Raw genomic sequence first — 17,169 nt, forward strand, 5'->3', positions numbered from 1 at the left:
TGAGTTGTATTGTGTGGCAGCAGGTTCCACTTTTCAGTGGGAAGGGAGTGAAGTACAGGGTGTTTGAGGTGTTGACTAAAACAGAAGGTTCTCCAACAGACTTGTGTGTATCTCTATAAAGACGGTATTAAAATCCTAATCCTCAGTAAAAATGCAAACATCTTCAGCCAGAGCTGAAGCATCACCGTCTCTGTCTGCCTCTAATAACATAAACATACACCCTTGGGGAGAGCTAGTGATATTCTTGTGGACCTGGTAACATATTGAATGACAACTTTTAATGGAATACATTAGGAAAGTTTTAGTGATTCTGGTCATCAGCATACAGAGAATGGAAATGACTGATCAGGTGACACCAATGCAGGAATTGGATCATTGTCAGTTGCCCATTTTTCTGGATAATTTTGTGCACTAGGCTGCATTTCTTTAGGAAAATGAATGCATTTGTATTTATAACCAGGGAAGCTAAAGTCATTCTGCTACCCAAGAATAGTAAAGCCCCCTTTACTGGCTCAAATAGCCGACAACAGATTGTGTTTGACCAGATGCAATGCTATTTTACAGTGAACAAATTGACAGTATTTCAGCATGCTTATAGGGAAGGACACTCAACAAGCACTGCACTTACACAAATGACTGATGATTGGCTGAGAGACATTGATGATAAAATGATTGTGGGGGCTGTCTTGTTAGACTTCAGTGCAGCTTTGACATTATCGATCATAGTCTGCTGCTGGAAAAATGTATGTGTTATGGCTTTACACCCCCTGCTATAATGTGGATAAAGAGTTACTTGTCTAACAGAGCACAGAGGGTGTTCTTTAATGGAAGCCTCTCAAATATAATCCAGTTAGAATCAGGAATTCCCCAGGGTAGCTGTTTAGGTCCCTTGCTTTTTTCAGTTTTTACTAACAACATGCCATGACTTTGACTAAAGCCAGAGTTTCTATGTATGTGGATGACTCGATACTATACACTTCAGCTACTACAGCGACTGAAATGACTGCAACAGTCAACAAAGAGCTGCAGTTAGTTTCAGAGTGGGTGGCAAGGAATAAGTTAGCCCTAAATATTTCTAAAACTAAAAGCATTGTATTTGGAACAAAACACTCACTAAACCCTAAACCTCAACTAAATCTTGTAATAAATCATGTGGAAATTGAGCAAGTTGAGATGACTAAATTGCTTGAAGTAACACCAGATTGTAAACTGTCATGGTCAAAACATATTGATGCAGTAGTAGCTAAGATGGGGAGAAGTCTGTCTATAATAAAGCGATGCTCTGCCTTCTTAACAACAATATCAACAAGGCAGGTCCTACAGGCCCTAGTTTTGTCGCACCTTGACTACTGTTCAGTGGTGTGGTCAGGTGCCACAAAAAAGGACTTAGGAAAATTGCAATTTGTTCAGAACAGGGCAGCACGGCTGGCCCTTGGATGTACACAGAGAGCTAATATTAATAATATGCATGTCAATCTCTCCTGGCTGAAAGTGGAGGAAAGATTGACTTCATCACTACTTTTATTTATGAGGTATTGACATGTTGAATGCACCGAGATGTCTGTCTAAACTACTGGCACACAGCTTGGACACCCATGCATACACCACAAGACCTGCCACAAGAGGTCTCTTCACAGTCCCCAAGTCCAGAACAGATTATGGGAGGCACACAGTACTACATAGAGTCATGACTACATGGAACTCTATCAAGTAACTGACATAAGCAGTCAAATTAGATTTAAACAACAGACAAAAAAACACCTTGTGGAACAGCGGGGACTGTGAAGCAACAGAAACATTGGCACAGACACATGCATACACACACATAGATTTAGTAATGTAGATATGTGGTAGTGCTAGAGTAGGGGCCTGAGGGCACACAGTGTGTTGTGAAATCTGTGAATGTCTTGTCATGTTTTAAAATTGTAGAAACTGCCTTAATTTTGCTGGACCCCAGGAAGAGTAGCTACTTATGGGACTTTCTGGAGCAGTGCCTGAGACAGCGTTTTTCCACCACCATCAACAAAACACCAAATTATGGAATTTCTCAAAGAAGAATGGTGTCGCATTCCTCCAGTAGAGTTCCAGACACTTGTAGAATCTATGCCATGGTGGATTGAAGTTTTTCTAAGCTCGTGGGGTTCCATCATTTGTTTTTTTTGTTGTTTGGCAGTTATCTGTAAATTCCATGGATTCACAGTCAAAGCCAATGCGTTTTATTTACTTCCAATACATGGTTTGTTGCTGGAACTGTTTGTTTACCAAGCTCTTGCGCAATCAAACGTTCCATAGTGGTGAGCATCAGGAATGAATGTCAGTGCTTTGCAGAGTGGAACACAGTGTGTATTCACCCTCCTCCGGTTCACATGAATCTCACTGGTTCATATAACAATTAATATGATGCAAGCGTGCATAAAATAGCTTAGAACGCTGATGATAAAAACAGTATGATATAAGATACTTAGTATGACAATGAGGCTGGTAGCTCTTAAATTGAACCAAAGTGAAAGATAGAAAACAAACTCTGCACCACCTTAGACATACTAGCAGATACCTATTGACTTCATTTCAAATCGCTTTCATTTGTTAAATCCAGAATACATGAATATACTGCAAGACAGAAACCATAGAAGGTTAAAGAAGGCATTCATATACCTGGTATGGGATGAGATGAACACACATCTGACGCCTTCTCTTAAGCCAGGTATTACAGACCAGCCAGGCCCATAAGTGCAGATGCCTGGAACTCAAAAACTTAAATGTGTGTTCGCAATACATTTTTAGAATCCCAGGGATAAAACACCCTGGCTGTCTCCTTGCTTCTCCCCCCACTCCCTGTGCTGCTTGAGTGGCCCATACATGGGAGAGGGAGAGTGGGCCAGTCAGCCAGTCCCCAGATCTGGAGGACCATCGCACTCCTCCGGCTCTAGCTGCTGCTGCCACTGTTGTCATATCCAGGGCCTGACGTCATGGAGCTGGGGTGTCCCAGATTCACAGGGGTCCTCTCTCCTGCTACTCTGCTATCCTCCCAGACATCCTACACATTTTGAGCTTCCATCCAACTCGCCTCAGGCAGCAGCCACCGATTGGGAGGAGGGACTGGGGGTGGGTGGGAGACTCCTGCATATTACAGTTGCTGCTACCTTGGCAACCCTAGAGAACAGACATCTGAGCGGAGGCAGTGTATGTGTGGAATGTTTATTTGGTCAGCAATTTAGTCACACTAATGTAAGCACATAGCTATAGTAAGGCTGTATTAGTGTTTGAATGCCATTATAGTCAAATGTTTATATTATGACCTAATGTTTGTCAATTGTTCAGTGTTATGCCATTGCTGTAGGTATAAAAATGAAATATGGCCAAAAATGCAAATGGTAAACAGTGACATACAAAATGCCCTTAATAGCTCTGAGTCCACGTTTGCTGTAATAAAATAACTTTTGCTATTAACAGCCAGTTAGAATGAATTGAGCCTCTGTCAGTTTTTCGTACTAGAAGCACTTACCGCAGCTAAGTGGTTTATGTAGATTTAAAGTGTGAATTATAAATGTATATTCAATCATATCATAAAACTGCACATTAGGTGATTGTACTTTCTTTAGGAGATTAGCAAACAAAACCTAACTTCTTGAACTTTAACAACATAATACTGAACTGGGAACTTCTAGAAGTTTGTATATGTGTATTTGTCGGAATTTAAGTTGGTGACTACTCTCGCAAATATTTTGGAGAGTGCTGGTCCGTGAAAAATAGTTCCCAAGTTGCTGTTGCAACAAGGGTAAAATGTCAGGGAACCAACACGATGATACACATCTGTTTTGACAAACTGGAATGTTTTCTTTCCTCCTCCAGATCTTAAATGTGGCTAAATTTAAGACTGACCAAACCAATATGCCTGTTTCTACCTCAGGAACCTAGTGCTATCAACGTATGTTACTGTCAGCTTTTCATAGCACTGTCATCCTGTGCACAGTGCACTTTCCCCCTCTTCTCTCTCATCCCATTGCATCTTATATGACAGATTGAAGCCATTTTCACTGACAGGGATGGAGTGGGGACTCCGAGACACAGACCGAACATGGAGGCTTAGAGAGAACAGGTTGTAAGTCATTAATACAGAGCATCGCAATGTTGTCTTAACCATTGTGAAATATTAAGGCAATTGTTATTTTTATGAAGGGCCCAATCACAGAAGGATATTGTTTACTACTAGGTTACAGATCATGTCTTGTGTACAGGCATGCATGTTAATAAATGGAATGGAGGTACTGTAACTATCTACAGGGTACTTAAAGGTAATAAATACAATTTTATTGGTCGAGTACACATATTTTCCAGATGTTATCACGGGTGTAGCAAAACTCCAACAGTGCACTAATATCTAACAATACAAAACAATAGGAAGGAAGGAAGACCATACGTGTATGGAAGCCATGACAGAGGAGGCCCCAGCGGGCAACTCTCTTTCCACACGGTGTGTGTGTCTGTGGTTCTCTGTGCAAGTCACCACATCGGGAGAGGCAGAACACCCGCTGGAAACACACTCATTTTATCATCTCACACATTCCGCAACCTGCTGCTCTTCAGGAAACAAATAATGACTTAGTCATACTGTAGCACCACCGAGAGGAGCCACTCACTGGAAATAGCAGTGATTTGCCAAGGAAAAGCATTTGGTACACTGCCTCTTTCCCCCTCGTATTTATTTTTGGACTGTACGGGGAGCGGTGCAGACCTGGTGAGGTGGTCTCAATTACCCCGGCCCGCTCTCTCATCAGTAGTGGTTAGGGATAAAACGGGACAGCTGTTATGAAGCATTATGGCACTGCTGTGTTAATGTCACAACTAATGAGCTCAATTATCCCCGCGCACGTCTGCTACGAACCAACGCACCACTCTGGATCACAAAGAGGGGGGATCCACTGTCACACACAACTATTGGCCCTGTGCTTTTAGCTCAACTCATCCTAATGAAGGAGCTCAGCACGATCCCACTACTAACGTCACTAAGCTGTTTATTTATGAAGAATATCCCTTTTAACTGATGTTAAGCATTGTCTTTTTAGTTTGTACATGTTGTTCAAACGCCTCCAGATTTGGGGATGGGATGGGATTGCTGTTGTTAGGAGCTGAAAGTCATGGAAAATGAAGATCTATCCTCATTAAAAGCTCATTAAAACTGCAATGCATCATTTTGGTTTGGGGTTTTAATTGACAATTAAAATGTGTAAGTTAATGTATCCATTAGACAAATTAAACGGCATAGGGATAATTTCCTGTTTGCTCTTCCATTAGAGGGTATTTATTATGCTATCTTAATGGCATTTTCAGCTTCCTGGGATGCCTTTTTTTCCAGATGTTTGTCTATAATTATCCTTAATGGCATTTGTACAATCCTTCAAAATGGCACTCAGCCTTTCTAGTGACACGTGGATCTAGATTCCTATATATAACACAGTAAACAACCAGAAAATTATCCTTTATACAAAAAGCTAAAACATTTTTGTGCTAAAACACCTGCACTCTCCTGGACAGCTATGTACTGTAGTAGTAGCTTTGCTGTGCTGTGTAGAACAGCGTTGAGGCATGTTGTGCTGCGCCGTGCTGAGCTGTGCTGTTCTGAACCATGCTGTGCTAGGCCTGTGTATTTATTTCAGTCAGGCATCGTGCTGGGTTGAACCTGCTGGGCTGCGTGCGTGCAGAGCAAGTCGTTGTTGTGAAAGGCCAAGACAAGTTTGCCTGCCAATGTTGGGCCACAGTCTGCGCACTACCGCTTTTTGACCTTGTCAGGGTGTGTGTGTACACTTTCTATTTACTGTGTACGTTTTAGTGGTATATTCACATCAGCGGTCCATAGTTTGCAAAAAAATGTTTTTTACATGCAGTATGAGTGTATGTTTCTGTGCGTTGGCGTTGTGTCTCCGGGAAGCAGTCAGCCCATGGACCCCTGCTGTGGGCTACTCTGTTACTGGTGGGTGGAATCCCCTCTTGGAGCTGCCTCGTGCTGAAAGCAGCTGCCTCACCCCATTTCTCCACTCACCTAGGGAGTGGTGCCAGGGGGTGGGAGGAGGGGCACACCCAGATCTCCCATCCAGCCTTGCCAAGGTGGGCACAGGGACTGGTGCCAACTCCCAAAGAAACACTGGTGTAGACTGCACCAGAATTGGAGGGAGTGAGGGATCACAAACAGAGACAGTTCCTTGTGTTCATTTGGAATCCATTCACACACGGACACGTGTTTATAGTATGTATACGGCACATGTGCCTACAAACATATACAAGCACACATGGACTTTAGAGAGGTGCTTGGCACAGCGGACATGACAGTGTAGGGGCCCTGATGGCCTCCTAGATCTGAGCGCTGAGGGCCAGGGTGAGCATGCAGAGGAGGGATGAGCACCTGAGACTCCCTTCACACACAGCTCCTGCCTGCCTGCCTACCTGCCTGCCCGCCCAAGTGCAATGTAACTGTATCATTAATCGCAACCCAGCACATCCAGGCGCCTCTGCATGAGTGCGCTTCGGAAGCACACTTCATTTCAGCTAACCTTTTGTAAGCTATGCTTGTCGAGCCTCAAGTTCTCCTTGTGAAGCAGTGGAAGGGGGAGGAGGAAGGTGACAGAGAGGGGGGAGCCGCTCTGCAGTTGGCTAATTATCGGCAACCCACATTGAGGAGTATGAGAAGAGATGTCTTTTCGAAGGCACTTTGATATTGAATACATATCCACAGGCCCAAGGATATTTTTGCGTTAATGGCATAGTTCTATTTTAGTGTCCAAACTTTCCGAGGGGTGCTGTCAGATCAGTGTCAGCGAGATGAAGGGTAAAAATAGCTGTGAACCACAGAGATTCTCTCCCGGACAGGAGGTTTTTAATGAACAATGGAGAAATGATAATCCAGGGTAATCCACTAAAAGTGAGGGAGAAGCATCGTGTTTGATGTGAGAAATACAGCTCCCTTTGGCCCAAAGCTGCAGCTTGCCTTGGATGCTATTTACTTGGTGCTAGAGCAGCGCTGCATTACATTTGAGATTCACTTAGTCTTTTCCACTGTGGACTTACTGCTGCCTGGTTCCATTAATGGCTATGAGTACGTTGCTCCACTTGGACTTGCCAGGCACTTGTGTAGCAAGTTTGTTTATTTTACTATCACACAGCCACAATAGCTTTGGGCGTTTGTTGAAAGTCAACGAGCTCATCAAAGCCGACTCTGTCTGAAATAAATATCCAGAGATGTCAGGATAATGTTCAATCAAAACAAATCTGGTATTAATGACAATGTCAGACGTTTTTCAAAAACAATGACATTTTTTCGCTTTCAGTTGTGAAGACATTACTTGGACTTAGAATGTATCTGTACCAATTCTGAATGTACTGGGTAGAATTCTGTATTGTAAAAATGCTCTTTCTGTTTTACAGGACAGAGTCTGGGCTATGGGTTCGTCAACTACATAGACCCAAAGGATGCAGAGAAAGCCATTAACACATTAAACGGACTCAGACTTCAAACCAAAACTATCAAGGTAAGTCAGATTGGTAAAAACTGTTCTGTACCCTGAATATCAATTCACCCAGCGGCCATGTGATTAGGAACGCACTGCTTCAGTGCCCATGTAGGTTTTAGGAATGTTGGGCAGTGACTGAGGCTTCTGATAAGCTAGAGAGGAGATTCATACTAATTTAAATACATGCAGAGAGAGAGAGAGTAGCTGAATCAAAGAGCATAAAAAGCCGTGAGGTATAACTGATATGCTAATTCAGTTCTAAAATGTCAAAATGTAAAGGTGAAACTAGAAAGATTTTCAGACAGTAGGGAAAAAACATTTATTACATGCTGCCAAAGTTAAATAGAGGACTCAAATTAATATTACATTTTATTAAAGGTTGGGAAGTCAAATATAGATGAAGGGAAAAGTATAATTTCATAAGTAGTATAGTTTTATTAGTATACTCAATATCCAGTCGTTTGTCTTTACTTGTTGAGCAGGATTATGATCGCTATCCCCTCATATGGCTCCGTTATGCTGTTCGCTTTAAGCCATACTGTAATCTGCTCTGCTACCATAATCCAAGCCCTTTCAGTAACATATTTCTAAATCTAATCAGATCAGATTACCCTGCCGAGCTGAATGGGAGAAGCTCATACACAATCCCCAATCCCTCGACAGCCCTGAACATGACAGGTCAATATTGTAAAGGGAAACAGCCACACCAGATCAACACAGCCCAGCCTGTTTTCAATCCAGCACAGTGCTTTGAAGTGGGCTCTTGAGAGGCAAGGGCGTGGGGAGACAGCCAGAGCTCTCTGTGTATGTCTGTGCGTGTCAGATTGTGACAGTCAGTATGACCCACAGTTACTCTAGCGCAGGTCTCACCCACTGAGCGTAGCTGACAGGCGTTAGGATGAGTCACTGGGTCCGTGTCTGTAGATTCCCGCTGCCACTCTCCCTCACTAATGAAGTCTGCTGAGATGGAGAACCAGAGGGCCAAGCTAGCACCCAGGCCCCCAACCCAGGCTACTGTAGCAGTGACGCTCCCCAGTCCTCCCAAGTCCCCACGCATCAGGCTTGTCTTTAGGAAGCAGCCCACTTAGGAATCACCAGCGTGCCATGGCCTGTCCCCTTGGGCTAGAGAGAAGAGCCTACTGCTGTTTCTCATTGACGCTGTCAAAACCCATAGCATATTCAGAGCTACACACACACTCCTCGCTTCCTCAGCTCTTGCACAGCCTCTTCCTCCCACAGCTTGTGTGTAATAAAACGGAAGCGATCTTCCGTGTCCATCATCCTGGAGCACACAGTCCAAAGAGCAAGTACACCAGTGAGCGATGTCGTCTCCCCCCACACGCACTGTCCTCCCCTATCTCTCTCTTGCTTACAAATACACACACAGCGTTCCACGTCGTTCAGCTTCCTCTGTCTGTCCATCTTATCCAGTCAGACGGAGCAGCATCTTTGACTTCACCCTAGCTCTCAGTGATAGCAGCAGATTCCCTCTCTGCATGAGAGGTTTAGGCCCTTTTGTCTCTCTCCCTTCGATTTGAGTTTTGCTCTTTTCATTCTTGCCATTGTGCGAAACCCATTATTTAGACTGTGCTACCCATATCAATAAGGCCTTTTAGCAGCACTGAAGAAAATGCCCCTTTTACAACTTCTAATAAGTGTGTTCAAGGTCATTATCTACTTAAAATATCCATGCAGTGCCACAGGCCTTTCTTTCTGCACCAGAGGTTATCTTAAGCAGCCATGAAAATGAAGACAGACTCCCTAATAGCAGCAGACAGCTCTGTCTTGCAGCCCAGTGTGAGGCTCTCTGGTGGGAGAGAAGAGAGAGCTGCTTGTGGTGTCATTGAACTACAGTTCATACGTCGATGTGCAGAGGAAACATTTAGAGCCCTCTTTTCGGGAAGACACTTGACATGAAGAGCTTAGTGTCTTTGATATGACTTTCCAGTTTCACACCAAACCTCAGCTGATGAAACGTGTTTTTTATGCAGTACAATACTGTAGTTAATATGTAGGCGATCGTGTACAGTAAGCCTATGGGAATATCCATCCGTATGTGTGTACACATAATACTCACAGACACATCACTCCCTATTCCATACACACGTTTTCCTTCTAGTACCCCCATAACACTCGTACCCTCAGTGCTCCCTCACTGTAGGGTGTAAACAAAAAGGAGCGGCTCGGTTCGCCACAGAGTTTCACACACACAGGTGGTGTCTTTCTGGGATATGTTTCTGTCTTTTAAAGCGTGTGGTTTCCTCCTCCATGACACCTCAGAGTTTCTCAGCACAAGTCTGCTGCTGCTACCCTGTGGAGGTGTGAGAGGAAGGAGCCCGCTGGAGGTGAGAAGAGCAGGGCTACACAGTCTCTCTTCACACACACACACACACACACACACACACACACACACACACACACACACACACACACACACACACACACACACACACACACACACACACACACACACACACACACACACACACACACACACACACACACACACACACACACACACACACACACTTACTTGTTCCAGCCATTGGAGGTGTTGATGGATAAGACATCTGGGGTGGGCTGACAGGGAGAGTAGGAGAGAAAGTGATAGAACCAAAGGGGAAAGAAGGAAGGAAGGTTTGAAAGACGAGGGCCACAGGGGAAGCTAACTGCCAATGCTTTTACCTTCAGAGTTAAGTAGGATTTTTTGTGATTATGCCGAGATGTTTTTATTTGCACAAGTACATTTTTTAACCAGGCAAGTCAGTTAAGAACAAATTCTTGTTTACAATTTTTTTTTAATTTTTATTTCACCTTTATTTAACCAGGTAGGCTAGTTGAGAACAAGTTCTCATTTGCAACTGCGACCTGGCCAAGATAAAGCAAAGCAGTTCGACACATACAACAACACAGAGCTACACATGGAATAAACAAACATACAGTCAATAATGCCATAGAAAAATAAGTCTATATACAGCATGTGCAAATGAGGTAGGATAAGGGAGGTAAGGCAAGACATAGGCCATGGTGGCAAAGTAATTACAATATAGCAATTCAACACTGGAATTGTAGATGTGCAGAAGATGAATGTGCAAGTAGAGATACTGGGGTGCAAAGGAGCAAGATAAATAAATAAATACAGTATGGGGATGAGGTAGTTGGATGGGCTACAGATGGGCTATGTACAGGTGTAGTGATCTGTGAGCTTCTATGGCAGCTGGTGCTTAAAGCTAGTGAGGGAGATGTGAGTCTCCAGCTTCAGTGATTTTTGCAGTTTGTTCCAGTCATTGGCAGCAGAGAACTGGAAGGAGGGGTGGCCAAAGGAGGAATTGGCTTTGGGGGTGACCAGTGAGATGCTGCTGGAGCGCGTGCTACGGGTGGGTGCTGCTATGGTGACCATTGAGCTGAGATAAGGCGGGGCTTTACCTGACAGAGACTTGGTGACAAGATGGATGGCACTGTGATAGACTGCATTCAATTTGTTGAGTAGGGTGTTGGAGGCTATTTTGTAAATGACATCGCCGAAGTCAAAGATCTGTAGGATGGTCAGTTTTACGAGGGTATGTTTGGCAGGATGCTTTGTTGCGAAATAGGAAGCCGATTCTGGATTTAATTTTGAATTGGAGATGCTTAATGCGATTCTGGAAGGAGAGTTTACAGTCTAACCAGACACCTAGGTATTTGTAGTTGTCCACATATTCTAAGTCAGAGTAGTGATGCTGGACGGGCGGGCAGGTGCGGGCAGCGATCGGTTGAAAAGCATGCATTTAGTTTTACTTGCATTTAAGAGCAGTTGGAGGCACGGAAGAAGCGTTGTATGGCATTGAAGCTCGTCTGGAGGTTAGTTAACACAGTGTCCAAAGAAAGGCCAGAGGTATACAGAATGGTGTTGTCTGCGTAGAGGTGGATCAGAGAATCGCCAGCAGCAAGAGCGACATCATTGATATATACAGAGAAGAGAGTCGGCCTGAAAATTGAACCCTGTGGCACCCCCATAGAGACTGCCAGAGGTCCGGACAACAGGCCCTCCGATTTGACACTGAACTCTATCAGAGAAGTAGTTGGTGAACCAGGCAAGGCAATCATTTGAGAAACCAAGGCTGTTGAGTCTGACGATGAGAATGGGGTGATTGACAGAGCCGAAAGCCTTGGCCAGGTCTATGAATACGGCTGCACATTAATGTGGCTGATGTGCACCCATGACCAGCTCTGAAACCAGATTGCATAGCGGAGAAGGTACGGTGGGATTCTAAATGGTTGGTAATCCATTTGTTAACTTGGCTTTCGAAGATCCTAGAAAGGCAGGGTAGGATAGATCTAGGTCTGTAGCAGTTTGGGTCTAGAGTGTCTCCCCCTTTGAAGAGGGGGATGACTGTGGCAGATTTCCAATCTATGGGAATCTCTGACGATACAAAGAGAAGTTGAACAGGCTAGTAATAGGGGTTGCAACAATTTTGGCAGATCATTTTAGAAAGAGAGGATCCAGATTGTCTAGCCCGGCTGATGTGTAGGGGTACAGATTTTGTAGCTCTTTCAGAACATCATCTATTTGGATTTGGGTGAAGGAGAAATGGGGGAGGCTTGGGCGAGTTGCTGTGGGGATGGAGGGCTGTTGATCACGATAGGGGTAGCCAGGTGGAAAGCATGGCCAGCCTTAGAAAATGATGGCCTACCCTGGCCAAACCCTAAACCGGACAACGCTGGGCCAATTGTGTGCCACCCTATGGGACTCACAATCACTCCCTATGGAACTCCCAATCACACCCACCTGGAATTGAACCAGGGTCTGTAGTGACACCTCTAGCACCGAGATGCAGTGTCTTAAACCACTGCACCACTCAGGAGCCAGTGTTTAAAGATTTATGTCTTTGAATGAATACCCTGGATGGAAAAGGTTCTCCAGTCAGCAATGATAACAGGATTAAACTCACATTTTGAAAAAGTAAAACCAGATCGCAATCTAGAAATTAGAACAGCATTCAACAAAGGACAGGAACTGTTTCAGGAGAGAGCGAACATGGCACAACTGCAATATCAAGGTCTAATTTGCCAGTTAAAGATCATGAAGAACACCCTGTCAATGACAAACAGAACAGCCTTCAAATAGTAGCTTCCAATATAGTGTAATACTACAGTTTATATGACCTTTTAAAATAAGAGTTAAAGAAATGGTAGCATCTAAATTAGACTGAGGGAGGTGAGTGTGTGCTCTGACAGAATGAGAGCTGTGACCCAGGCTAACAGGAGAGATGACAGCCAAGCAACAACAGTCTGTGTGAGAGTGTGAGTGTGAGGGACTCCGAGTGTGTGAGAGAGAGGCGCTGTCCAAGGTGCTGGTGAGTGTAGCACACTGAAGAGAGGGTGTTACAGAACTGTGGAGGGGTCTGTGAGAGAAGGCACCCACCTCATTTAGGTTGCATAGTTATAGTTAGTACAATCCATCCCAATACAACCCCCCCCCTCACCAAAATAGGATTTCCAAACGACCTCTTTTCGTCTCTTTCTCTCTCTCTCCCACCCTCATCTACAGGCTGTAAATACACCTTCTCTCCCATCTACCGTATGTGTGAGTGCATTTGTTTTTATGTAAGAATTAACAAGAGCGATTTATTTTTGTCCAATACTTCCATATTAATGATGAGGGTTGATGAGGGTTCGAAGTGTGAGCCTTTTGTTACAGTACACAAATATGAATGTTATACAACAAATAAAACGGAAGATAAATTGGTGCCAACCTAACTTCCTCACATCTCTTCTGCATGGGGTCTGCTAGGCTAATGTGTAAGTGGCTTTTAGATGGAATCTGCTGTAACGCAAGTTATGTGCTAATTAAAACAAGCTCAGTAAGGTGAAGCCCTGTGATTCAGGTCATTAAAAACAACTTGCACCAACATCTCTGCCAATGCCCTGGAAAAAATACAAACCAATGCTCTACGCTCAAAATGTTCTCCTAGATGCTACAGTCATTTTTATCTCTTACCTATCTCCTAAGGTGTCATATGCACGTCCCAGCTCAGCCTCCATCCGAGACGCTAACCTGTATGTGAGTGGTCTGCCAAAGACCATGACCCAGAAGGACCTGGAGCAGCTCTTCTCCCAGTATGGACGCATCATCACCTCCCGCATCCTGGTGGACCAGGTCACAGGTATCCATGGGGAGCCTTTTCATTTATATACATACAAACCTATGCATACACACACACACACACACACACACACACACACACACACACACACACACACACACACACACACACACACACACACACACACACACACACACACACACACACACACACACACACACACACACACACACACTCTAACCCTCTTGCCAGCACAGCACACATGCATTGACCTAAACATGATAACACACACAAATATGCACACACACATATATACATAAACTTATGTTCATCTGAGTCATACACACCCTACACACAACCCGAGCACAGGCACAAAAAGAGATTAAACCATGATGCCAAAACATGCAGCATGACTTCCATTGCACAGCTCTTAGATCCATTTCAGAGGTTTTGTCTGCCTGCGGCAGGCTCCAGTGTTGTGTGTACTGAAGAAGCAGAATGAGTACCACACATTGTAAGCCACACTCATTTGCCTAAGCAGAATAAATCAGCCCTGACACTGGGGCCCTCCACACACAACAGAGCAGGATCAAATTTAGAGCAGGTCTGTTTATTTGCAGCTATGTTTCCACAAGACCTGTTCCACACAGCCCTCGGGATCACAAACAACAGCACAAAAAGTAAAGGCAGTGGAAAACACATCCGTTCATATAACTACAGTACTAGCCAGCTAGATATTCCCATTAACCTTGTCTCATACCACTGTCATAAATAAATCAACCTCTGAATAGCCTAAATGGAATGGAATGTCTGACGCATTCTGTGGAGCAGTATTTAAAAAAAGAAAAGGTCTAAATAGTTAATGGTATTACCATGCTTGCACACAGTTGGTCTTAAGAGACAGAAACAGTTTCCCAAGCATGTTCTCCACAAGCCCAATGCTCATCCTGTTGGTGTGCCAACAGTCTCTTCTCCATTGTATCCCAATCACACTGTTGAAGGGAACAGTAGGCAGGATCATAACCTTACATGTCTCACAGTGCCAGAACCACTCCACAGAGAGAGAGAGACAGGCAAATCTTCTGCCTCAGATGCGTGCACACGCACACGTTCTCTTTCTCCTTCTCTCTCTTTCTCCCTCTCACTCACACGTACACACACACACAGTGCCTGGCCCACCAGCACATACAGGCCCTACCCGGCCCAGAGAGGCCTCCCCTGAGGCAGGGGGATCTGCTGAAGGAATTTCTAATTAAATTTTAGTTGCTGGTGATTAAGAAACAAGGAGGGTTTTTAGAGGAGCCCGAGAGCTCAGAGCTAGCACATCACACATACTGCCATAAAGAGAAATGGACCGTAAATTAAAACTCTCTTGCGACTCACACAAGTGTAACTGTGGGGTGAGAGAGGGGAAGAGAGAGAGAGATTAGTTTTAAAATTTTGCCTTTGTCCTTTACTTTTGAGTGGTTAACCATTCATATGTATAGGACAGTTAATCATGCATTGATTTCAACATCATTACACACACACACGCCAATATCATCAACATAATTTGATATTCCAAATCAGAATTCCCCTCCATCTGTTCAGTTTCAGACATTACTGTGGCTCAGAGTGAGCACACAAGCTCCAAAGGCCAATCTAGGAATCGGTTTCGACAAATGTGCTCAAACCCACTAATTAGGAGATTTAGTTCATTTTCACAGACCATCAACGTGATGCATATTGCAGTCAGTCTCCTGCTCAGTATCATCAGAAATAACTTTGAGTCACAGTTTGCATAGTTCACAGTCAGAGAAGACAATGTTCTGTTACAAATAGTCCATGGCGGACTGAACTCACATTGACTTGACAATGAGTTGGGACTGGGGAATTATGTTATTACAAAGCCTAAGCCCACATTTCTTGCCACTGCCCTGATCATGAAGATTTTTCTGTCCATCAAGAAATAACCCCAATGACCTTTATAACCAATCAGAACATCACACGGTAGGCCAGTCGCTCATCCACACTGATGCAGGCTTGGCAGTCATTGCATAACACATCAATCATGTAACCAAAGTGTTTTGTCAATATTAGTATCTTTCTCTTCTCTCTTTCTGTTGATCTCTGCAGAATGGATATGTGTATTTCCCCTCTATCGGAACAAATATCGCAGAGAAGCATTTTTATATCGCATCACTCTCTCTAACCTTTGGGGAAAGTCGTCGGATCATGATGTTCAATGCGAACAGAAACTCAATGTGAAGGAAATATAATACGGAGAGGCTTTGATCAATAGTTAAATATTCTCAACATCTCTGCAGGGCCCAGGCACACAGCAGTCAGTCAATACACATCTCCTCAAAAAGGACAATACAAGAGCTTTCTTTTATAAGTTACGCTGAGTCACACAGACTAGAGCATGCAAAACATTCATACACACTACATATATTAAAACCCGGATCAATCAGTGTGTGGCTTCCTCTCCATAGACACATCTACACTTTTACAGTGGAAAAGTCATGTTGATGATGAATGTTGTAATACATTCTGGCTCATGTAAAATCCCACCATGTGTGGCTGAAGATCAAGGCTACGTACTGTATGAGCAAACCTGATTTATTTACAGATAAAATAAGACCTTGTACAACTCATCTCTTTCCTGGTGTCTCTATAACCCACCAGAACCCATAACATGGAGTGTATTGCATAGTTACCTTGGCCTGCGGTCACACATAGAAGCAGACAGATGGCTTTAACTCTGCTTTTACTGAGCGGAGCAGAGAGCACCTAAGCTCTTCAAAGGCTTCTTTCACACTGCCTTTTCAAAGACCATCTGTATCTATCCCCACAAACTAAGTTACATAAAACAAGAACAGATCTTTCTCTCCATCTCTCTCTCTCCATCTCTCTCTCTCTCTCTCTCTCTCTCTCTCTCTCTCTCTCTCTCTCTCTCTCTCTCTCTCTCTCTCTGATTAGGAGGCAGGGAGAGGTTTTTTCCTAATGTATTTAATGTGTAAGTTTAACAAACATTCCATACAGTTGCTACAGCCACTTCAAAGAGCGGAATGACAAACGGTAGCAAAGCGCTCAGGTTTGGAGCGGAGAGAGAAGGCTTTCATCAGCCTCCTGGACAGATTCTCAGATCCCTCCAGATTTCCCAGAGGAATGTTAGCCGAGTGAAGTGTTGGGGAGCACCGTGGTAGTGTCTGGGTGCAGTGGGCGTGCAGAAAGCTTTGTCAGGGCACTGGCAGCTCCTTGCCACTGTCTTCCCTGGTTGTGGTTATTAATAAACCAGCCATTCTCTGTGTTCATGTGTGCTCGGAAGAGATAAGTACAGGTAGAGTTACATAAACCATGGCTGATTACTTTGAATGAAACTGCCTGTAGCACATTGTGGCCTAATGCAGTATGGCCTGTGATAAGTGCTGGAACCGGCTGAAGCTGCCTGCCTGCCAAAGTCTGGTTCCCAGCTTTCCTCAGCCTGCCTGTTTGCATTGCTTTGTTGTTTTGATATGCAAAAAAACAAACATCTGGAAGCTCATTATGTAAATGTTGAAAAAGCTAGTGGGGGGGGGTACTCCACAATATCAACA

General features: G+C 44.0%; 1 protein-coding gene across 8 annotated transcripts in view; it reads left to right on the plus strand.

The window, feature by feature from the left end:
* LOC118391005 (ELAV-like protein 4) overlaps positions 1 to 17,169 on the plus strand; it is a 70,480-nt gene that overhangs the window by 38,332 nt on the left and 14,979 nt on the right. For 6 of the 8 annotated variants that reach the window (XM_052457916.1, XM_052457920.1, XM_052457922.1 and 3 more), the window contains 2 exons: positions 7,420 to 7,523; positions 13,498 to 13,650. In XM_052457916.1, the coding sequence (XP_052313876.1) occupies positions 7,420 to 7,523; positions 13,498 to 13,650 (257 nt within the window). Of the gene's footprint in view, positions 1 to 7,419; positions 7,524 to 13,497; positions 13,652 to 17,169 lie in introns of all 8 variants that reach the window. The other 2 variants (XM_035781913.2, XM_035781929.2) reach the window with 1 other exon arrangement.

Source organism: Oncorhynchus keta, chromosome 1, assembly GCF_023373465.1.
Source record: "Oncorhynchus keta strain PuntledgeMale-10-30-2019 chromosome 1, Oket_V2, whole genome shotgun sequence".
Lineage (NCBI taxonomy): Eukaryota > Metazoa > Chordata > Actinopteri > Salmoniformes > Salmonidae > Oncorhynchus > Oncorhynchus keta.